We start from the raw sequence: 24647 nt of genomic DNA on the forward strand, positions 1-24647 counted from the left end.
AGAGTGTCTTGTTAGGGCAGTTCTATAGTGACTTTGTTTAGCTTTACCTGTGCTGCAGTCTGTACAACAAGCTTTTAGTATCAGTGCTGGCTAGCTTACAGATGGTAAATAAACCCCTTTCTGAGCATGTGGGAGACCAAGTGCCTCGGTGTTTACCTTGTGTATACTTAAACACAAGCTGCAGGTCTTACCTCTGGATTGCAAAGATGTTCTTGGTTGTAATATAAAGCAGTTTAACAAGTACTTAAACATTTTATTCCTATAACTCAGTAAGATGTGTGAACTTGGAGAAATTGTAATCTGTATAAAAGAGAAAGGAGTCTTGATCTGTAATCTGAATACCCTATACTTTCAGATTTTCATATATTTGTCTCATGGATTTTTACTTTTCAGATAAACACATGAAGGACCTGTTATCCAAACTTCTAGACTCTGGCTACTTTGAAAGTATTCCAACTCCTCGCACCAGTATACCAGTAAAAGAATTGGAAGAAGAAGTAAATAGAAAATCTGAGAGAACAAGACAGATGTCAAAAGGAGAGTCTGTGAAAGAACCAGGTGGAGTATTACAGGGTTCAATTTCTGTATCATAATGTTGGGATAAGCTTGAACTGAGCATTGACTTTGCATAGCTTGATGAGCAATCTAATCCTGTGCTGTAACTTATAATGTAGTAACTAAGTAGGGCTTGCAGCCCTATTCTGGCTAATATTGTAGAAAAGTCTAATTCACAGTAACAGGATGTTTTTGCCTTCTGAGCAAGTCTCAATGTTCATGTGATGTGAGAATTACAACAACCAAATTATGGATACTACAAAATGCCTCTTGCTTAATGCTAAACTTCTGCAAATGTAAAACCAAATGGGAAAATAAAGGCTTGTCTGAAAATAGCATGTTGAATGACAAGCTGAGATTTCAGAATATATGGTTTAGTAATTGGCACTACTATTTAAATAGTTAGACTTGGTACTGTTTGGTCTGCCTTTATGCATTTGATCAGTTGAAACAAATTAACATCCTTTCTCTAGAATCCATTATGGAGCTTATGAAGTCTGAAATACAGCCACAGGAGGTAAGATACTCCACTGCTAATTGCTTTCCTTTATATTGTGATCTAGCAGAAACATAACTGCACTTCTGCAGCCCTTTTTTTAAACCTAAGGGAGCCTGAACAGCAACTCAAATGTTGCTTTAGGTAGGGAGTGTTAAAGACTTGGTTGCATTTCTCTTTCTAACCCCAAATTTATGGCTTCTGTGGGATATTTTGGGCTAAGTGGGGCAGGATGACATGAAGCAGTGTAGCACTTTAATGTTCTGGCACTTTCTGGAATAAACCAAAGCATCAGCTGTTAGAGTGGAAACACACTGATCTTTTGTGTACTATGGGATAGAGAAAATACACATCTACTAAAGCTGTCTATAAAAGCTAAGCTTATTGCAGTAAGCTTGATACTGGTGGGGTTGAGAATGATGTAGTTGCTCTGCTTTCAGAAAAGTAGGTATCACAAGACATTATGCACTTAGGGGTGTGTAGACCTGTTTCAACAGCTCTTCAGACTCCTGATTTAAGTACTCGAGCTTCAACTGGCAATAGCCTAAAAACTATTAGACTTGGTTCAAAGGGTGGGGGAGGGGTGTCCTGTTGTAAGTGGAAGTGCTGGTTCTTAAAAGGCTGAATCCCAATTTCCCAGGTATCCCACTAGAGGGTGTACTCTAGAACAAGTTTTTGTAACCTACTGGTAACAACACTGTTACCTGACTCTAAAGCTCTTCTGGTGACTTGTCAGAAAAATCTCAGCCTGTGAGCCTTGTACATTTTTCACTTCATATATTTACTTCCTGTTTATGACAAAGTGGTAACTTGGGAAAACTTCAGGACATCTTCAATGAACTCTTACTGACAGTAAACACAGCCTGGAGTTGAAGTCCAGTGGTACTAAATCTGAGAATCTAGTGAATTTTTAGTGTTTAAACTCCATTAAAAATGAGGGCTCTACTTGGTTGCTGGGCCAAAGATTCTGGGGGAGATGATGCTGCAATGCTTAGCAGTATGTCTACTAATATAGTACCACAGCACTTTAGATACATAGGAGGAGAGCTACCTTTGTAAAAATAACAATTCAACTTGATATTGTTACTGCCTAGGAACATCCTTTAGGATAAGGGTAATAGATTCACTCAGCTCAAGTATGTTTCACATGTGCTGTTCAAGACTGATGCTTCTGTGGCATGCCAAGCAAAGCTAGCCTGCAGTGTTGTAGGATTAAAGCCATGACTGGCCACATATTTTCTATGGCTAGTGCTTAAGTTGTCTAGGCTCTGCCTTTAGTCAGAAATTTTCAGTAGCTGGCTGACCTAACTTAACTGACCTGAACTGTAGTAGCAAAATGTTTTCTTGGGAGCCATTAAGTTTCTCTGGTCTATATAGTTTCTCAACAGGCGTTATTTGCCTGAAGCAGAATACTCTGTCAAGAAGAAGCCAGAAGAGCCCAAATCTTGGGAAGCTGAGTGTGCTAGAAAGCAAGAACCTCCAAAGTCCTGGGAAATGCTTGTTGATATTGAAGAGCAGGAACAGAAGCAGAAACAAGAGACCTTAAAGCCTTGGGAAGCTCGTGTTAGGCAGCAAGAACAAAAAAGACCAGATTCTCCAAAGCCTTGGGAAGCTCGTGTTAAAGAGGAACAGAAGCATGAGTCTACAAAACCTTGGGAGGCCCGTGTTGAGGAGGAAGAACAGAAGAAGCAAGAAGCTGCAAAGGCCTGGGTAGGACGTGTCCGAGAGGAGCAGGAGTCCCCCAAACCTTGGGTAGCAAAGGTTAGGGAAGAGCAGGACCAGAAGAAACAGGAATTGCCTAAGCCATGGGTAGCAAAGGTTAGGGAAGAGCAGGAACAGAAAAAGCAGGAATCCCCAAAACCTTGGGTAACCAAAGTTAAGGAAGAACCACAGCAAAAGCAGGAATCTCCAAAACCTTGGGTAACCCAGACTAGGGAGCAACCAGAGCAAAAGAAGCCAGAGCCTGTGAAATCATGGGAAATGCCTGTTAGGGAAGAGCCAGAGCAAAAGAAGCAGGAGCCTGTGAAGGCTTGGGCTGCACATGTTAGGGAGGAGCCAGAACAAAAGAAGCAGGAGACTCGAGAGGCTTGGGAAAAAGCTGACAGGCAGCAGCAAGTGTCATCACAGCAGTTACAGAACCCTCCGAAGTCCTGGGGAGCTGCAAGTATTGGGCCAAAGGAGCAGATGGGGCCAAAGAAGTTTGATATGGAGCCCAAAGAAGTGAGTTGGCATATGTAGTATTACCTGTCATAAGCTTTTGACACTGGTGTATTGGACTAAAGCTACCTATTAGCAGAGGCTTTATAAGGTACATTTTGTAGGCCTGTATTTAGTCCTGTTTCATTCTTTCTTGGGGGAAATAATTCTGGCAGTTAAACTTTATATTTGAGTGGCAAGATGGTCTGCTCTGCTTTTTACATCAACATGGTATTGCTGTGTTTGAGCCTTGAATAACTGCTTTATGCATAAGACAGAAGAATTAACTTAATTCATCCCTAGCTATTGGTTGTGTCCACTGTTATCAGTACAAAGCAGGTATGACTCATCCAGGGATCAAATACTTTGTCTGTGGCTGCATGCAAATAGCACTTCAGTAATTTTTTAGGCTTTTGATTAAAATAGCTGCTGATTCAAGAGATCTAACATCTAGATGAAGCAATACCAACTGTACAGGGGCTTAAATATGTATTTCCAGATGAATGCATAAACCATACTGCTGTCCTGGAGAGTCTAACAATAGCATAGCTTTTTCAGAAATGTGAAATGAAAGCTATTGCAGTGCTTACAGCTGAGCAGGCTGCTAGCCTCTGGTTACATTACCTTTTCTCACCTGTGCTTGAGTAGCAACTATTCTGATAACCGTAAAACTAGATAACTGAACTGTGCTTTGTCTACCATCTTATGTTAAGAGCAGTGACTTCAAGAAGAAAATATGGGGAATTGAGCAATTCTTGTACACAATGTTGTCAGCACTACTGTCTTGTTTCTGCAAGAAAGCAGAAATCAATTCATTCCATATTACTTATAGCAAATGATTAAGCTTAAAACTTTCCAGTAAACTTGGCATAACTGAAAAATGGATGTTCTTGTGCCTAGAAGCGGGAGCGTAAACAGAAGGTAGAATACGAGACTAAAAGAGTATGTAACATGCAGCACTGGGTAACAATGGGATTAAGGTGTTTCAGCTTGATCCATCTTTACACTCGAGCTGAGTAGAATCTTGTGTCCACTAGTGGTGGTGGTACAGGTACGAAACGTGGTTGCCTCACTAACTCTGAGCACAAGTAGGTGTTGTACACCCAACTCTGCATACTATCTGAACTATGGGAATAGTCTCAAGCACTTTAAAATGCTTTTGAATTTCTGGTGTCAGATTACTTTAAAGCTTAAATGCAAGGTGCTTCCTAACGAGATGGGGCTCTTATTTTTATATAGGATGGACAGATGGATGGCTTAAGTGGTGGACAAAACTTTGATGCAGTAAGGAAAAAGGAGGGTCTCCAGTCAGCTGGAGAAACTTGCAGACTGCCTAGGAGTCTTCATAGCAATGTGCAGGTGTGCATATCAGCAATATTAAATTAAATGTTGGAATGTGACGGTGGTGTAAGCTGATTGCTGGATTAAGTAAACAAAGCATATTTGTAAAGTGGTCAAACTTGGATTTACATAGACCATAGTGAAATGGCTTTATTTTTGCTTGGTAGCTGTTGACAAATACAATTTTGATATTAGTATTGAGTAAGTAGAAAATAGTGTAGTGTCAATGTAACTAACATTATTTTTTAATAAAATTGGTTATGAATCTTTGACTTGAGGCACATATGAAGAACAACTAAAATCATATTGAACTTCTTGGATAATGAAGTTTCTCTTGCCTTTGCCTCTTCCTTTTTCATATAAGCAATCTTGTGCAATAGCTGCAACAATTTCACTCCCAAGGAGAATATGTAAGTGACTTTGTGCAGGGATCTAGGCATGGTAGATAAAAGGCCTATGTTGCTGCTGCCCTCTGGAGCTGAAATTAATCTTTCTTTACTCCCTGAAACAACTGTTAGAGCTTTGAGATCTTTTTAACAAATGACTAGGTTTTTAGATCTTAAAATAAGCTTATTTAACTTCGTGTACCATAAGATGCAATACCTAAGAAGTTGTGCCTATTGTAGAGTGAGCTGATGTGCAGGCCTGTTAAACTGTTGTTCTATGTAAATGTTTGCAACCTGTGGACCAGCAAACTTGGTTAGAGCTGAATTTGTGGCCTGCTATGTGAAAGTGAAAGTTTAGCTTGCTCTGTCATCCAGTGCCACTTAATTTTTATACCTGCTATGGGTAGAAAGTAAAAGTTAATTCTATATCTGCATGGCACAGCTGGAAATTACTGTTGTGATTACAGCTTAGGTATCACCTTTCCAGCTTACTTATTACTCCACAGGTAACAAACCTAAAGAAGAATTGGGAGTCCTGTATCATAGAATGGAGCTTTACTAGTATGTGAGGTGGTTGAAATGTATGTTAGTGTTATGTGTAAGTAGACCTTTAGTCTGTAAAAATGAAAATCGAGCTTTAGCAAGAGTTACCTATATATTGGTAGTCTGGCTAGTAAAATTCCAAAGTGGTCAGTGTACCTTTATGTTGACTTATTTGCAGTGGTTTAACAGGCCCTAAAACAAATTCTAGGTATTTCTACTCCAGTTTGAGTTGGTTCTCTAGGCATATATCAAAACAGTTTCTGCTGAGTGCATAAATAGTGTTGAAGGTTAAATTTCAGAAACATACTGTTACGGCAAGTAAGGCCCTAAACTTACCAGGGCTGTGTAAAACTCTAACCTGAATGTTAGAGTTGAACAACTGATGTTAAGTGATCTCAGCATATATGTTTGATGTGAGCTGGTCTAACAGGTTACTAAACTCGGAATCTGCTACCAGCTTGTAATGACTTCCAGAAACAGCATCTAACACTAGGCTAGAGAGAAAACTTGGTGTACTTGACATCCTTAAGATGGTTTTACCTGCTGTTTTTCAAAGCATCTCATTTTATAAAGGCATAAAACCTGAAATTACTTTAACTTCCTGATACTTTTGTATATATTCTGTATTGCACTTGAATATTTGAGTTTTGAATACCTTAAGTACCAGCAAAAGAGCAAATCAGTGTGAGAACTTCACTATAGCTGCTTCGGGCTGGTGTGTTTTAATATATGCAGGAACTAGAAAATAACTTCTACAGAGTGGAGAGTCTGTGTTTCAGTCCTGGCTTAAAGCCACATAACTCTATGCTTGGCTCTTCTGGTTGAAGTAAAGAATGTTACCAGCATAATGCACAGAGTATAAGCTGGGGAAGGCAATGAAGACTTTAACAAATTGTAAAAGTACAGAAGATTGTATCATCTTTGTAACCACAAGTGAAACAGGGCAGTCTCTTTGGCTTCCATGCTCTTGAGGCTGGTTTTACTTGTCTAATGTACAAGTCCAACTTAGGTAGCTAGTGGACAATTTTAATATCTTCAGATGCTACCAGACTTGACCTGGTTAGGTGACTTAAAGGTGAAAAGCTTGTTATCCATTTGCAAACATTCAGAACCCGTTTGCTAGTGTACTTGTGTCTTAGTAAACCGTAGTTAGGAGGAAGAGGGTAATAGAAGCATTAATCAGTTCAACCTGTAATGGATTTAACATAACAGCATGTGTTAAGATGCACCCTGCTTGTAAGTGAGGGATAATAAAGTGATGGACAGGAAGAATCAGATTCCTAGTAATTAATCTACAACTTGCTGTGATTTAACTTTATTCAACTGTATCTTTTGTCCTGCTCTTGGATCCTTCATAGCTTTAGCTCCTGTTTGTTATTGGAAACTAAACAGTGACTAAGCAAGTTTATATTGCTGTAAAAGGTAGTGCTTGTGCATCAGGAAATCTAAGATGGAGTAGTACAAAGGTGCACTCTTCCAGCTCTAGAATAAAGTAAAACTTCTCACAGCTCAACAAGTAGTTACTGTTTGGGCCACAAATATTGGATAGAAATGGAGTCCTCTAGAGTTAATGATGTACTGCATGTACGTGGACTATGCTTTGTGAAGCTCACTAAGTCCTGCAAGCTTCTTCCCTGTGCATGCTATTGGAGTTTTTGCAAATGCTAGTGATCAGTTTCATGTGACTGTTGAAGAAATGCAAGAGGCTTCTTGGGCTTGTCCTAAAACTGGATGAAGAGCTTTTTATCAATTTCTTCTGAATTTAGTGAGACAGATGTCATGATGCGTACCCTTCTGCCATATAGTCAAATTACTTCATACAAATACTCAACTATACTGCTGTACAGTGTATTGAAGTAGTAACCTCCTTTCAGAAAAACAGATGTTTATACTGTAAGAAAGTAAAAGCTTTCACGTGTTCTTGTGTGTCTCAACACTTGAGCCTGTTGAAATAATGCAAATACTTCATGTCTTCAATTTGCTTTTCTCTAGCTGCATAGATAAACGTAAGTGCAGCAAAGCTTTAGAGAACTGATAAATATGGTTTTAAAATACTTAAAGGAAGCCTGTTTCTTCCCCAAGCTGTTTTCAAAGGATATGTTAGACTATCTAGACAGTCTTAATATTATTCTCACTATGTAAGTAACAGGACTTGTGCTATTCGAGGAGTTTACAATCATGATTTTCCTGACACCTTAGATTTGCCTATTTTGTGACAATATTTTTCTCTTTCAAAGTAAAAGTGAGAACCAGTTGTATGAGCTGTTAAGGGACAATCTGAAACAGTCAAGGAGTTTTAATGCACCATAGAAGTCCTTATTTAGCTAAAAAGTTAGGCTCCCCCATGGGATCCTAGGTGTATTTTTCATGCCAAACATTTTTCTGCAGGAGCTGGTGCATTAAGACTGTCTGGCTTATTAGTGAAAGCACTTTGGTCTAATCCCGAATAACCTGCTTGCAACGTATCTCTTAAGTGCAGTTTCTTAAGAATGTCTGGAAATGCCATCCTAAAAAAAGATCTGTACTTCTTGGTGTGGGCTCTACTGGGAGGAAGTATGCTTTAAACCTTCAGTTATGCAGCTTTGATTTAAGTTTGTTCTGGCCTTCAACTTAAATATGTGGGTTTCCTTAGATGGAGGTGCCTAATCTAGCACTAAATGCTGGCAATCTGCTGTTTTCTGTACATTTGACTAAGAAATTAAGTGAATTAATTCTGTTGCTTAACTAGTTGTGGCAACAGTAAGCTGATGTTTTTTTAACAAAATGAAAGCTTGGTTCAGGAAATAACAATAACAGCACAGAATTCCTTGACCCATGGTATCTGACACCTCTAAGTTGCTTTGGAAGTTTATTGGATAAGGTAGTTTGTCTTGTTTCCAGTATTGGATTTAATAATTTTTTCCTTATTAGGTGCCTAAACTTGCACATCAGCCAGCTGCAGAATTTTGCTCTACTTCAACTCTTCCAAAAGATCCAGTATTGAGAAGGGAAAAACTTCAGGATCTGATGACTCAGATACAAGGGACTTACAACTTCATGCAAGTATGTTTTTCTCTGTAGCACAAAGCTTCAGTTCCTACTGGATTAGGGAAAACAATATTAACAATGCATGTTTGCACTGAGTAAATTAATCTAGCTCTAACTAACAGCAAGTTGTCTCATGTATTTCCTTTGTATCTAGGGTTTAAGTTTTTCTCCCAACCAATGACTTTTTTTTTTTCAAAAGGAGTCCATTCTGGATTTTGATAAAGCTTCACCAAGTGCCATTGGCTCATCCCAACCGCCTTCAGTTACTCCTGCAAGTAGTCCTGTAGGTAGGTAATACTGTAAGTGTAACTTGTGTATAAGATTTTTGTAAATGCTAACAGGGTTTTCTTGGGCTGTAGATCAGTAAGCATTGTGAAGACAGCTTGTCTAATTATGAAGAATACCAATGTCTAATTTAAAAAAGGCAGCTCGAGCCTCTTCCCTGCTTTTTTGTTGCTGGAGGTGGTTTCAGTTAGTGTTATCTGCCTGGAAATGGAATGCTTGTATAATCATTGACTGGCATGTGCATATGAACCCAGCTGCAGAACTGACATGCTCTATCTGTGTAACAAACTTCTCTAGATGTGGTGTGGATATAGACACAAGGTGTGAATGAGCTCAGGATAAAGAGCAGTTTTCTAGCTACACTTAGAAAACTGGAACTTTCTGCAAAGGGCTGTACTAAGAAAATGTTTGGGTGGCTCTTGGGCTGTAAAACACAATTAACCAGTTCTAAATATTTAATGTTTTAATCTGGAAAGTGGATATCTCTTGTGGTAAAATACTTTTATTCACTCAATACCTGTCTTCAACAAGGGAACTGAAGTTTGGCTTACTGATGCCAAGTCTAAATATTTGCAGTGCACACACTGAAAAGCATGTATCTTCTTATACCAAATGTTTCAAAAAGTAGAACTGCACACTGAAACTACATTTAGTGTTGGAATTTAAAAGTAAATGTTGCTTAACATTCTTTTACAGCTTCAAAAGAACAGAAACTGCCAAGTCAGAGTGATTTTCTTCAACAGCCCCTTCAAGTAAGTTAGAACTGTCCTGAAGAGGCAGAGCTGTAGCCAAGGAATGATACAGAGGTTACTTACTAGACTTTAATTGTTTTTCTTGTCAGTAGTTTTGTAACAGATTTCATATAACTTAGTAACTTGCAAGTCTAAGATCACTCAAATGCTGACAAAGTTGGCTGCTCTTCTGCTTGAAAAGTAGCAACAAATATTTGGAATTTTGTGAAGTAAAATGAATGTTGAAGACATGCTGACATAGTTTGAATATTTAATCCATAGATTCAACTCATAGCTAAGCTGCATGCAGAAGAACATGCTGCTGCTTTCCTAGGTAGTGCATGTCTTCATATTTGAGATCCTCACTTATGGCAGAGGGACAGTGTCTCAATTTTTAGCAGCCATGGTTAAGTGAACCTTAAATTCATTCACTGTGCTTGCATGTCTTGCCACTTTGGCTTGTAAATAGGTTTCCTTGCTGCTAACAAGAATTCCTAGGAAACTGGTCAAAACACTTCACCTCCTGCCTTATTCTGAGGTTTACTTTGAAATGCCCCAGTGTGGGTTTCGGTGAAATGCAACATTTAAGATAATCTTTCAAAACCTTACCTCTTTTCTCTTTGTGCAAGGCTGCTCCTTCATCCATGACATTGCATGGTTCAAATACTTCCCTAGCATCTGCTGATCAGGCTCTTTCTGGCTCTGAAACTGAAGACTTGGTGGCATCGCAGACACCGCAGGTAATACACCCTGGGATATCACTGGCATTCAGAGAGCTGTCTTAACAGAAGGCTGTGGTGAGGCCTCTCCTGAATAACTATGCTTGAACAACATACAGGGACAGAATGCCAAGTAACAATAGTATAGCTGACATTATGGAATACTTGAAGAAGGCTGGGAAAATTTTCCTAATAATGCATAATGCAAAGTGAACAGTCTGCCCCTTGAAATGGGAAGGCTGTGGGATGGAAAAAAAGTGTGGTCCACATTCTTGTGGGAACATATGAGCAGCATAAATACTTGCTTTGGTTACAGTGTAGAATACTCCCTCTAATGACAAAACAGTGGATGCATGAGTTGGGATGGATATTGTTATGAAATAGCAGACTTCTGTGTAAGCTGAAGACTGAGATGTGTTCTCTCAAGCATTAACTGAAGAAATACTGGGAATCTGACTTAGTGGTGTTCAGCCAAGACCTCAAACTTGCTTAACTGTAATTATGTGCAGTTAAATCTTCAACTAGCATTCAAATATTGGTTAGAGCTGAAAATAGTGTTTCTACTTATGCAGATCACTGTTTTAAAGATCTTTTGCTGAGTGTTGCTGTGTTTAGAAACACAGTTGGCTTTTTCCTCTTGAACTCTCTAATACAGTGTATATAGATTATAATGGAGAGATGTTCATGCTTTTAAAACATTTTTGTTGATGTACATGCTATCAGTATACTGTGTGCATAGCATTTACTCTATCCTTTAATGTACTATATAGTTGAATATAACAGTCCTGATCGGGATATTGTAGTCTTGCTGTCTCTTGAAGCAATAGTTTTGGCCTGGTTCTTGACACCTTCTCTTCACTTCTACAGTGTCGTAAGACTTGTTGGGCTGACAAGGATTGACTTTTGCTATTTAATATGCATCCAGAAGATTTGTGCTGTGTTATAACGTAGAACATCTTATTTAGTAGTGTTCTGAGTTTTTTGCAAACTTATTGTTTGGAATTAGGGTTGCTTATGCCCAGCACACCTCTGCTCCCTTAAGCTTGAAATGTGGTGTTTTGTCTTCTCCAGTGTAGTTTCTTGTGGAAAGCAGTAGATAAGCTTTGTTTGGTCTCAGCCCAACCAGGGAATACACAGTGACAGTGCACTCTCCTGGTACGGAAGTGCATGCCAGATCTGTCTGATGTATCTGTGATGGTATACATAGTGAGAATGGGACTGGGTTTTAGCCCTAGGCTGTGTATCTAAGTATAAGCAACTCTTAAAGTTAGCATTAGAAGTGTGAGTCAAAGATAGAATATGAAAAGCTTGCAAAAGCAAGCAAAAGTTTGGCTCTGAAGCTATGTTCAACAGAGTTTACCAGAAGCCTAATGTTAGAGATGTCTTTCTGTGTCATTTAATGAGATGGCTATGTGTCAGACTTCACTGTAAAAAACTGCTTGAAGCAATCTACAGTTCACCTGACTTTGCAGGGCTAGCTGTACAACCTCTTGTGTAAGAAGGGTGATCTAAGTCTGAATCTAAAGCTAAGTACTTGAAGCTTTTGGCTGAGATTAATATTAGTATGTTTACTTTGGACTTAATGTTTATTGTGGTCTTTCAAGATCCACTTGTTTAAATTTATATACTGGTATGTCATAGCTCTAGCAGAACTTTGTGCTTCCTGCAATACTTCTTGTAATAGCAGGTGCATATATGGTTTCTTCTAGGCATCAGCATCACTTTCTCAAGAGACTGAGAAATTTACATCTCAGCCACTGTATCAGACAAGTTCACGTATTTCTGAGCCACTGATACCCAAAAAGATTGAAATTGCCCAGGTGAGCTATCATGAATACAGGTGAGGATAAACATTGATTGCTTAAATGTCTAAAGCCTTACATTCCTTTTGACTTCTGATTCCTATAAATATTGGTATTCTAAATTAACACTTCATTTTGTCATCTGTACAGATGAGACTTAATGCTGGTTAATACTTTGTCTGGACAACTCAGCTTTGTTTCTAATCTGAAACATGATTGACTAAGTTGAGAGGGGAAAAAATCAAACCCCTAAACTTCCTGAGTTCCTTTAGAAAGGAGAAGTCAACTTTAATATCAGCCAGACAATAATCTTCCAATAAATAGAACAGCAGGCATTATGTGTTTCCTTAGTGGTAGAAAAATACCTAATGTCCCTTTATTGTGAAATTATTACAATGAGTGGTATGTATAGTAGCTCATAGGCACACTTCTCTGAATCAGCAGAGATTGCAATAGAAGTACTGTTTGCTGAGGATGCACAGCAAAATTTTAAATTGTAAGCAAAAGCTATTTTGTAGCTCTACTGTGTCCAAATGTCATCCTGTAGAAACTGCTGACTTCTGTCAGTCTAGGCTTTAGAACAAATTAACTGCTTCTGTTACTGCCTGATAACTATCAAGTGACCTTTCATTACACTTATTCTTGCCTCAGGCAACTATTCCCCTCCCAAGTGAGCCACAGTCACCGTTGCCTACTTCAAGCACCTCCATATCACCAGTGCCACCAGCGCAAAGCTTTCAGTCTCCTCCAGCAAGTAGCAGTTCTGTCACAATAACAGCAGCTCCCTTTCAGGCTATGCAGACTGTAAGTATGCAACTTGAGGCCACAGAAGAATAATTGATGGTAATGCTAATAACTTGGTCCTAATACTGGGTAGCTGGCTTCTCTTAATATAGTACAGAACTTGATAGATCATTATGATGTTTTAATGCTAAAAAAAACTAGTTTAGTAAGTTAGAACCCTGCTTCTCCAGTGCTGTCAGAACTTAAAACAGATCATCTAAGAACAGAGGTCCTGGTTTTGCTCTGTATAATCCCAAAACCTAATACTGGGATATCTTAGTAGCCTCAAGGAACTAAAAAGGGAGAAGTGAGACCTGAAAGAAGCAGACTTATAGCTGTGCCCCAGGGTAAAGTTCATTATGCTTAAACTGTTCTTATGCATAAATGTCAAATAGACTGCAGAGGAGAGAGGGAATTCTGAAGTATATAGCTGTTAGGACTAAAAGCTTTCTAAAGCCTGAACTGATCTTGCTGCTTTTTAAACAGTTTGCTTTAGTGGGGTAAAACTAAACTCCACTGGAATAATGGAAAATGTGTCCTTGATAGGTTATTAAGCTACAGCAGTCTATCTTGTTAACAAGTACTCAATATAGATATCAAGGGAATAGTCCACACAGACCGAGTGGCATTTCTTGCAAATAGATACTATTTTTTTTCAGGCTGTACATCATTTCTAATGTTCTCTAACATTACTACCATTGCTGCTGTCTAGTAATCTGCAGTGCAAGTTTAGACTGACTTGGAGGATGGATCTCCATTTAGTTGTTAATATTCCCTTCCTTGTACTTAGTCAGACTACTCTTCTGATGTCTTCTGAAGGTGTTAGAAACATTCATTTAATGTTCTTGCTTAAAAGTGGTGATTGAGATTCTCCAAAAGCATTCTCTATTTCAACAAATGTAGCAGTGCAGTTCCACAACTTGCTTGGACAATCTGAATCTTGCAGTATTGAGATGTATATAGTAGGATTTTGTGGAAGAAGGTAGCTAACAGCCTTTCAGAGCACAGGAATTAAGAACTAAGATACCTATGACATCCTGATGTGGTCTGTAGTAAATTACTACATGACTCTTCTTGGTTTTTTGTATTTGTAGAACAGTCCTCAAAGGTATAGAATTTTAATATACACTTTAAATAATGCAAGTGGTGGCAGGGAGGTTGTTCTTTCTAAGACAGATCTATTTAAATTATGCCAAGTGGCTAGGTGGTGACTTCTCATGAAAGTGGAGAAATAGCAGCATGCTATCTATTATCAAGGAATCTAGTCTTTTTGGGGACCCGGTCTATAAGAAGCATCTGTCATGATATAAATATGGAGTCTTGGTTTCAGTCATTCTGATTATATCTGAACGTAGTGTCCAGAGTGCTTTTAATCATAACAGTACCACCGAAAGCTCGCTTGAATGAATGCTGTGGTGTTTCCAGGCATACTAAACGTTCAAGATGTTTCTTGGGATTTGTGGGTCAAACTGGCAGACAGTCACTAAATTGCTAGGATGTTAATTCCTCTTGTGGTAGCAGTCTAACTTTGTAGTGCGGGGTTTTCTTTCTACATTGCCTAGATTCTCATTGCTGCCAAGAAGATGCAGCCACTGGATTTCAGTAGGTAGCCAGAAGTCAGATGGTTCCTTGCCAAATAGTGGTAGTACAGTGACAGTAATGGAAGCATCTGCTTACATGTCCTCAGATGTCTGAACATCCTATTGCTGCCTTTGTGCTTATGAAAGTTTAAAGGCAGATCCTGCCTGTAGCCCTAGTCCTTGGAATTCTGCCTGTAACACTTGCTGTAGGAAAAAGTAGACCACTTGCTACAAATACTCCAGGATTTGGGTATTGATAGCCTGACTGCACAGCATCCTTAAATTTCTTTCAGGAAGAGGATGGCTTTGGATGACTTGGATTACTTCATCTGGTAAAATAAAGACAGAATTTGTGTTTTATAAGGGGTCAAAATTTATACTTGACACCTCAGTATCACAAGGGGTTTCTCTCTCTTAGAGGCAGCACTTGGTTTCTTGACCTTGGAAAAAGTGTTCATTTCCCATTTTAATTATAGAGGCTTCTACAACTGGCAAGAATTGTCATGCTATGAAGCTGTCCCTTGCAAGTACCTGTATCTTGTCCTGGTCTGTCTTCAAACAGTTCATAGTCTTGGAAAATGGTCAGATACACCTCTGGACTCGGTATCAGTACTGCTGACAGGTCTTATGTGAAATTCAGATCCTTTTTACTGAAAACAGACTTCTTTCTCCCCGTTTGATCTTGATACTAGTTGTCACTTCTAACAGCATCAGTTCTGGTAACTTTGGATTATTGGCTCTAAAGCAATAATAACTGGAGTGACTGAACTCTAGTTAGATTTAACGAACAGTAATATCTGTGTACCACCATACTGCTCAGGCTATAATGTTAAACTTTGAATTACAAGTTGCTAGGTTACATATTTACTCAGAGGGAACTTAAAATGAGTAGGAAGTTAAGGCTCAATTTACCAAAGGGGTGAAAGCTGTCTAATAGGGTATTTGAGTGGATTGTAGTGTTGCATCAGGTTCCAAGATGTGTGAAGACCCAAATTCTTACCATATCTCATCTTGGTATAGGCTGTCACAGCCATAGGTTAAAAGCTGTAGGACAGGTAGTGAATTCAAGAATGGATTTCCCATAGAAGAAAAATAGCTTATGGCATGGCAGCTGTTCCATTGATCAAATTCAGTAGCTGTGTCAAGCTATGTTTCTTGGGTAGTAGCTACATAAACAGTATTAAGCTCTTTTACTAAGAGGGAAAAGGATGAAGTACAGTGTTCTTGATTATTTCTAAGAAATAGTTGAAGTTCTGAAACTGGTCTGGGTGTATGGATTTAAACCACAGTGTAGTAGGGTGGTGGCATTAGGCAGGGTTTAGCTGGTAGTGTTAAGCATTTGTCTTTAAACATGTTGTAGGTATTTAAAGTGAATGCACCACTGCCGCCACGTAAAGACCAGGAAATTAAAGAGGATTCTTCATATTCGGCAGGATATAACCAGAGTTTCTCTACAGCAAGTACACAGACTCCTCCTCAATGCCAGCTGCAGTCTTCTCATGTTGCAGAACAAACAACTCTTTCACAAGAATCTCTCTCTTCAGGTGAGAACTGTACTTGCATCTGTATTTCAAGTGGTCTTTAAAGATCTTCAGGTTATAGTAGTATTTTAATTCCCCAATGTGTGCTGTGAGTTGTAACTCAGTGAAATTCTTGAACACTTATGTAGCACCTGCTAACTTTAGGGTTACATCAGCTCTTATCTAGTTGACCATATGGTAGGTAAACTTAATTTCAAAACTGCTAGCAGGATGAAAGGCTGCTTCAAACTAGTTTCTATACTAGTTCCATGGATGTGCCTGAATTTCCCAGCAGGTGGGAAATTCAGTCAGACAACTGTTTGCTTTGAATTGAAGCAACAATAAAATACTTATTTAGAGCCATTAACTTGGTCTCTGGTAATAGTAGTACTAGGAGTTGCTGAGTCCTAAATAAAGTTGGAATAAGCTTTCAGTCTTACCTGTGGAACACTGAACTTCTGTTAACTGTGGTCTTGAGCTCATTTATTCAATGGGAAACTGACCTGCTTGACATTCTGATACTGTGCCAGGTAAATTTATAAAGTTGATGCTAAACTTGAAACGAAGCTAGCCCCTAAACATGCCTGAAACAGGTTCCGGGATAAAAGGAAGCTCAAAACTAGGGATCTGGATTTAAAAGACTATCTAATCAAGTGATTCAAGGTCATTTAAAACTAGTTTTCTGCCAGAGAAATCTTCATGGGTATTATACTAGAAATAGACATACTGTGTGAAGTCAGTGAGATATACAAAGATTAAGAGCTCCAGAGAATGAGCATACTTACATGCAGTCAGGAAAGCATTTGTAGCTTGAATGCTCCTTGTCATCACTGAGACTACAGGTGATCAACCTTCTACACAGTTTTTTGATGGAACATCATGATTTATTGATTAACCTTGTGCAGTTTTAAGCTTTTTGGATTGATGGAGTAATACAAAGTGTGGGCCAGTGGAAGCACACTCATGGCTGCAAAGTCTGTATTTAATATTACTGTGCAATCAAGTGGTGTGTGAAAAGCATTCTTGAATACCTGTTGCTTGGGGTTGAACTGCCTGATAACATGTGGTAGGGTCTAAAGAGACTGAACCCAAGTATCTAGCTTTCCATAGTTGTCTCATTGCTATCTAGATAAGATTGTCTTAACATTTTGAAGGATGTCGACTCTGAGGTGACCTAGTTTATCAGTGTATTGGAACTGCTGGTTCCAAGTGAAAAGTCTTAAGCAGGTGTTAATTCAAATTTATTCTAGCTTTGTTTTCTTGATGCTGCTACCAAGCTTGTTCTGACCTGTGCAACTGAATCTTGCTGAATGCATCAGAGGCTTACAATGACAACCTGGGCTGTCTACAGTATACTTTGTTCTATAGAGTGCAATACTTGTTAAAGGGGAGGATCCTCACTTATTTGAAGTAATGAAGGGGCAGAAGAACAGGATATTCAGAGCAGTTTAATCAGTCTCTGAACCTCCTAATGCTGCCATTGCTTCTAGTGCTTCTAGGTGTGGTAGCTTACTACAGTTAAAAGCTTTGAATTCATCTGTGTCTTCTGTTTTAAGCAGTGAATTACCAACCTGATGGAGCTGTTCCTGTTAGCAATGGTAGCCTTGCCTTTTATCCAGCACAGACTAATGTTATTCCCAGACCCCCTCAGCCTTACCTTAACAGTCGTGGGTCTGTCAGAGGATCTGCTAGAGGTGGAAGGTCACTGGCTAACTCATATCGCTCCCCTGGTGGGTACAAAGGTATGTCTGTATCTATTACCACCTTAAATCTTGTGTATTTTCTCTTCAGGTGTCACTTGCAGTATTTGCCCAAACCAAGATACTCTTCTTAACACTGCTGTCTTTAATATTACCAGCAGAAACTGGGATGGGGGAGAGGTTTCCAGTAGTGGAGAGCCCTTCTGGATTAATAACAAACTTAAGAGGAGGATTGTTTAGTCTCTGCAAATCAGTTGCTATTCTGCTGCTAGCTGAAGTATTACAGAAAGCTTAAGCTGACTTTAAGCAGATACTGACTTGAAGTTCTTGGTAGCTGTGGCCTATTCCACTTTGAAGTGGAAGGGCATTTTCTGTGGTACTTGTTTCAGTTACTGGGCTGAAACTGCTCCATACCTTGTAGGAGCATGTACCAGCCAATGAATTGTATGGTTCTAACTTAACAGCAGTTAAGGGTCTGGTAGTATCTGGTTCTAAATTGCTTGCAGCTCCTCTTTGGTAGTTAGTCCAATACCTAAAGAGGCTAAATATTATAGCACCTAAATGTGTAACAATAATAGCTAAGCATCTGTAATAGCAGAAGAAATTATTTCTTAACTTTATGTTAACTTGCTAGATCCAGAGATAAGATTTCTCAGCTGTTCTGTGCAGTCCCATTAGTATCAAACAGGCAGCTCTTAAGGTCTCACGTTAATACTTATACACATGTAGTTTTGATACATCCACAGTAGTTCAGAGTAGCTAATGAAATGCATTCTTTATGGGAGTACTGAGACTGCTTCAAATTCTGAACTAAAGAATGGATGTGTAATTGCATAACTTAATAAATTAAAAAAACCCATGGTAATTGCCAAAAGGGAGCTCCAATTGCATTCTGGACTTGTACTGTAAACCAAACAATGATACTGAATAATCAATCTTACTTGAACAGGTTTTGATGCTTACAGAGGTTCACCTTCAATAAGTAATGGCAACTATGGCCAGCTGCAGTTCCCTGGTAGAGATTATGCTGGAATGCCATATTCTCAGAGGGTGAGTATTGACTTTGTTTCCAGTAGCCTTTTGAGCACTATACAGGAGCTAGGTCTCCAATACTGTAGCTTTTCATTAGCTTAACAGGTGAACTATTCCCAGCAAGCTAGAGGTTAGTTTTTTCCTACACAAAACCCTTTTTTTGGAACAGTAGATGGCAGTTGAAATAGGAAATCCATTCAGACAAGAGTTCAGAGGTCAAAATCTCTGACAGATTGAATTTTAGTCTGAAGAGAATCTCTGAAATGCAAGCAGATAACAAATAAGGTGTGTTATAGTAAGTCTATTTTAATTTGGATTTTAAAGTCGGTACTCGGTGCCTCTGTAGCATAATGAACTCCTAAATGGGACTGAATAGGTGGTTAGGCAAAATAAGTAAAATCCAAAAAACGTGTAAGAAAGCAAAGGATCCTGGTGGGAGGAGGGTCTTCAGCTTTTACATGAGATATATTCTTCTGTACAGACTTTGAACAGACCTGAGGCTTAAGGTATTACTCAAACTGAACTGAGCATATAGTTCAGAAGCTTAATTTGCAGAACCAGCATCAAAATAGGTCTTTACCTTGCAATAGCTTGTATGAAATTAAATTTAAGGTAAATAGGGCTGTTTATCTACATCTTATTTCTGAACTCCATTGTCTATTCTAGAGCTTGAATTGTGCAAATGAAAAGTACTGTATTAGGCCCAACTGTTTTCAGATTTGCTTAGCAATCTTCCCAATACTTCTGTTCTTGTCTAGGATGTTAATTACCAGCAGTGCTATAAAAGAGGTGGGATAAGTAGTGGTCCTCGAGCAAATTCAAGAGGTAAGACTAACATCATGTTCCCAGTGGTACGTATACGTGCTTGGGTGTAGCAGATGGAGTGTTACTGTGAATAGCAAGAAAAAGTGTACTACTACTGATCAAATGGATCAAGCTTGGTATAAATTAACCAAGCTAGGTGGAAGCTTAAGTACTGTTCTTAACACTGCATAGCAGATTTAACTTCACTATTCTCAGTTTGGTGCCTTCACATGTCAAAGTTCTGACCTCACTGGACTTTCTTCACAAATACACTGACTAGTAACACATGCACAGAATGGTTCCAATGCTTTTTCTGGCTGCTTCTGTTAATTGCACAGTCCCCCCCGATTCTAGAGAAGTTATCAGATCCCAGAAACCTTGGAAGATAACTTTTAATGAAAAATAGTTTGGGAATATAGCTTTTACTATGTACTTCCATGCTGGAGTACAAAACTGAAAGAAATGTGTAAGACTAGCTGTCTGAATCCAAGCATGAATAGCATGTATTTTGAAAAGTTGTAAACAGGATGATTTAATCCTACTGTATGTGCTGGAAAAAGCTGGATTTAGTATTGTAAGTGAAAAGTGACATGAACAGTAGCTGTAGATTGCTGCTTTGAAGAATAAAGGGAAATGATGGCATACCATGGAAGCTGTTTTAGGATAAAGCAGGTCCCCTCAGTCTGAGGGAGGACTCATAGAATATACTTCAGAAAGAGAACTGAAAGAAAGACAAGATTGTGGTGAATTAACAGCTGGCAGAAGTACCCATATTGATGTTAAGATACCACAGCAACTTTAGTTTTATTGGGTATCTTAAAGTGTTTCTTTCCTGTGGAAATAACAATGGTTTGCAATTTGAGTGTGACTGCTTTGTGTTTCTCAGACCTATTAATGTTTTCATTCTAGACCCTTTTAATGCACACTTTTGAAAAGATAAACAGCTTCATTTTGGGCTGGGGGGTGCAGAAAGCTTAAAAGCAATTCTGGTTCTTGAGACTGAAAATATTCTAGCATCATAATCAGATACTATGTAACTCCAGAAGAACAGTATTGATGTTACTTGAAGTGCAAGTTCAGATCTTGAAGGTGACTAAATGACTACTTCATGCTGATACGTGGCAAATAATAAAGCTAAACCTATTACAAGCTACAACCCTCTCCTCCTTATTAGTATGAAAAGTAATTGTTTGTAGTTAATGATGGCCCATTTTGCTGAATGCAAGTGTGAATATAAACCAGCTTCAGAGTTCTGTCCTCGCTGGCACCTTCTGACAACTTGCTGTAGCTGAAAGACAAATCTGTTGCAGAGCCTATACACTTGCAGGCATAATATTATCCTTCTGTTATAGTACTCATATCATTTCTAATGATCTTTAACAGCAGGGTGGAGTGATTCCTCTCAGGTGAGCAGTCCGGAACGAGACAATGAAACCTTTAACAGTGGGGACTCCGGGCAGGGAGACTCCCGCAGCATCACCCCTGTTGATATGCCAGTGACAAGCCAAGCTGCCACCATACTACCAGTGCACGTCTACCCCCTTCCGCAGCAGATGAGAGTTGCCTTCTCTGCTGCCAGAACATCTAACTTGGCCCCTGGAACTCTAGACCAGCCAATTGTGTTTGATCTGTTGCTGAACAACCTTGGAGAAACTTTTGATATCCAGCTTGGTAGGTTCAACTGTCCAGTGAATGGTACATATGTCTTCATCTTCCACATGCTGAAACTGGCTGTAAATGTTCCCCTGTATGTGAATCTTATGAAGAATGAAGAGGTCCTAGTGTCAGCATATGCAAATGATGGGGCTCCTGATCATGAAACGGCTAGTAATCATGCAGTCCTGCAGCTGTTCCAGGGAGATCAGATCTGGTTGCGTCTGCATAGAGGAGCCATCTATGGAAGTAGCTGGAAATACTCCACCTTTTCGGGATACCTCCTTTATCAGGACTAAAATCCAGTGCGATGTTTACAGAAGAGCTGCTCCGAACACCTTGGTGGAGGGGGGTGGGACTAGCTTTGCACTTACTGACTTTATAGAAGATATGTGGTTCCATTATTGGGGGAAATGATGGTCCTGTTATGCAAGGTGAAATCATGGAGTTGGGGTACTGAATCAGCACTAATTTGGCACTTTAATCAGTTGTGATGTAGCCTTGCTAGTAAAGCTGTGAATGTATATTGTTTGCACTTACCCTAAACTGTATTAATGTCCAGCTTACTACACTATTGATTGCCTCAAGTATGGGCTATTCACAATGCCTTGTTGTGCCTCAATAAAACAAGTTAATATGCATTTTAGTATTAATCTTGCCAGTGGTCTTTATTTTAAAAATAAATCAACCAGAGCTTATTCCTGGTGTGGGGTGTACATGCTTACTACATAGAACTGTTATTCAAGTTTCAATAATTCAATGTATACTACATAGTTCAAATGAGTTTTCTTGGTGGTTGCCATTTTCTAGTGTTCCCTTTGATCAAAATGAATTTAACGCTTCGTTACCTGCTTCCTTTTTAACTGAACAAGAAATTGGAAGCTAAATGCTACATATTTCTTTAAGACTGCTTACTTTAAATGCATATCCTGTCAAGATCTAGCTTAGTCACATCACCTGTCCTTCAGTAGTGATGCAGTTGAAACTCTTAAACCTCAAAATGGTCACTGGAGGGCTGGCTCATGTTGTTACCCAGCTGCAGTGTATTTTGACATTAAAACTGATGCTTGTGAAGCCGATGTGTATGGCTTCCCTTCCCTGTGGGACTTGCATCATATTGTAATGCATGTTATCTCCTTTCAGGGAACTGCTGAGGAACTTGGTTTTTGTAGTTGAAGCCTGCTGCTTGCATTTTAAATCAAACCTGAATGCAAATGCTAGGAAGCATTTATGAAACTACTTTCTTACAGCTAATGGGCTGTGTGACCAGTCTTCAGCAATCTCTCATGGCCTGAGAACTGAAAAGCTATGATAAATCCTTGTTTAAGCTGCAGCATGTCATGTACTATAAAGCATTTCAACGTTCAAAATGGAAGTATGAACTAGGAAGAATGCAGGTCATTGGTTCCTTCTACTTTTAAAATCTTCAGTAGTTTGTTTTGGTGTACACAGATGAAGTACGGCTTACTGCTAAGGTAGCTAGTGCAAAAGCCTGACTGGTTTCTAAGGATGAACTAGAACTATGCAAAGTAAAAGCAGTTCAGTTATCTGCTTATTTAAATAAATGTGAAAACCTAAATGGAGTAAACATCAGACCTGACACAAAGCTGCTGGTTCTTGGTAACTGGTTTCAAAACTTCCAACTCTTAAAACAGTTCTCCCTTGGTACTGTGCAGATGCTAAACCCCCTTGCCTAGCATGACTTCCTAATGTTACTGGCACAAAGATCTTGGGTTTATTCCAAGTTGAGATTTCTTCTTTAGTACAGAGTTTTAAAACGAGTGATCATACTCAAGTCTTGGATTAATTCTTTTGGCAAGTTCTGAGATGAGAAGCTTAGGTAGGAAAAAGCTTTAGGCAACCTAGTTTTTACTACTACAGTCAAAAAAGGTCAAGCTTTAACTATTGACTGCTAAGCCTGTATGTTGTGGTTTTTAATGTGCTAGTTCTGTTTTTAGCCAAGAGGAGTCTTATTTCTAGAACACTCAATAGAGGGTAGGTGGCAGGAGTTTAACTAGCACCTTTTTTCTTGAACTATTAATTCTCCTTGCATATTAATATGGGTATATGGTAGACAGCCTGAAGTGCTAGGATAATTTTCAGCTTGCAGTAGCTTTTTGGCTATGGATAAGCAAACTTCATTGATTTTCTAACAGGCTCGCAACTCTAGATAATTTTTTTTTACATGGAGGACTGATGCTGTTGCCCTTCTCCCAGGCTCTCTGTCTAGGGGCTAGTGAATAAGTGAGCCCTATTATATGCATAATGTGCGTTATGCTTATAGTGTATTTGGCAGGATATCCCTTGCACTTCAGGCTCCCGTAGCACGGGCTGCTTCATTTAGCATACAGCTTATTCTCCTTGTTTTTATCATTTGTACTTGTATGATGAATTTCCTAAGTTTTAGGAACAGGTTACCAGTACTTTTGCGAAGCTCAGCCTTTGGCAACCTCAAATGTGAATATGTGAAGCATATGTTGCTTTCTTATGCTCTAATTCAATAAGTCTGGATAGCTGCTTGATGGACCCATGTTACATTTCTTTAAGGCCAATTTTATTTCTTACTGGCTGATCTAGCGAAGCTTTTTACATACTCTAACTTGCATGTATTTAAGTATCTTGAGGTAAACATCTCAATTTTGGAGATGGTTGTCCATCTGTGTAAGATAGATTTTTAAATTTCTGACTAAAGGAGTATACACTGTCGCATTCAGAAGCGTGCAGATATGATGAAAACTGAAGTCTAATCATTATACCATTCCTTGATAGTAAATTTGACCGTAAATCCTATAATGGATGTTTTTAAAAACCTTCATATTTTTCTAGGCTTTATCAGCCTGAATTGGAATAAACTCTACAGTACCATGTACTTTAAAATAACGTGTTCGTTATTAAAAAAAAATACACAACTTGGACAATTTTTTTTCCCATAAAATAACTGAAAATACGATGAATTTAATCTTACAAGTTTCTCGTATAGTACCTTCTTAGCCAGCACTGTTGGTTTTCACTGTGTTTCTAGCTGGAGCTGTGAACACAGCTTTGGCTAACCTCTGTTATGAAAAGGAAAGTAAGTACAATTGAACAGGTATTGTGATAAAGAAGTTTTCAGATTACATGTGACTCCAAAGGCTAGTACTGAACCTTAAACGCTAAGGCTGTGTTTAAAAATGTACTGCAAAAGACCAAGCAAAGCACCTTTTTTTTCCTTACCAATAGCTGGCCGAAATCCATGGGTAGAATTTGCATTTCTAATCTTCAAAATACCTAAACCCCTGACTTTATATGATTTCCCATAATGATAAATACTAGGATATTGATAACTCATTCTTTATGCTTCCAAATTAATGCTTGGTTTTGAAAGCTTCTCAAAGTACTCAGAGTATTTCAGTGCGTTATTTACTCACACGGTATTAGTCTACCTCAGTATGTCCAGACTGAAGATCTAGATCCACACGCTACTTGTGGGCACAGCACGGAACGGGTGAGTTTCG

General features: G+C 38.8%; 1 protein-coding gene across 6 annotated transcripts in view; it reads left to right on the plus strand.

Annotated features, from left to right (window-relative positions):
* Window positions 1–21794, plus strand: part of CAPRIN2 (caprin family member 2) — a 34720-nt gene extending 12926 nt beyond the window's left edge. The window contains exons 7-21 of one of the 6 annotated variants that reach the window (XM_055808812.1): window positions 394–558; window positions 1029–1072; window positions 2429–3271; window positions 4487–4606; window positions 8428–8559; window positions 8744–8831; window positions 9526–9581; window positions 10190–10300; window positions 11989–12099; window positions 12733–12885; window positions 15805–15988; window positions 17521–17706; window positions 18614–18714; window positions 19455–19521; window positions 20884–21794. In XM_055808812.1, the coding sequence (XP_055664787.1) occupies window positions 394–558; window positions 1029–1072; window positions 2429–3271; window positions 4487–4606; window positions 8428–8559; window positions 8744–8831; window positions 9526–9581; window positions 10190–10300; window positions 11989–12099; window positions 12733–12885; window positions 15805–15988; window positions 17521–17706; window positions 18614–18714; window positions 19455–19521; window positions 20884–21452 (2930 nt within the window). In that variant the 3' untranslated portion in view covers window positions 21453–21794. The remainder of the gene's footprint in view (window positions 1–393; window positions 559–1028; window positions 1073–2428; window positions 3272–4486; window positions 4607–8427; window positions 8560–8743; window positions 8832–9525; window positions 9582–10189; window positions 10301–11988; window positions 12100–12732; window positions 12886–15804; window positions 15989–17520; window positions 17707–18613; window positions 18715–19454; window positions 19522–20883) is intronic. The other 5 variants (XM_027793036.2, XM_027793037.2, XM_055808813.1 and 2 more) reach the window with 5 other exon arrangements.
* Window positions 21795–24647: the final 2853 nt, after the last annotated feature.

This window comes from Falco peregrinus, chromosome 6, assembly GCF_023634155.1.
Source record: "Falco peregrinus isolate bFalPer1 chromosome 6, bFalPer1.pri, whole genome shotgun sequence".
NCBI classification, from domain to species: Eukaryota; Metazoa; Chordata; class Aves; order Falconiformes; family Falconidae; genus Falco; species Falco peregrinus.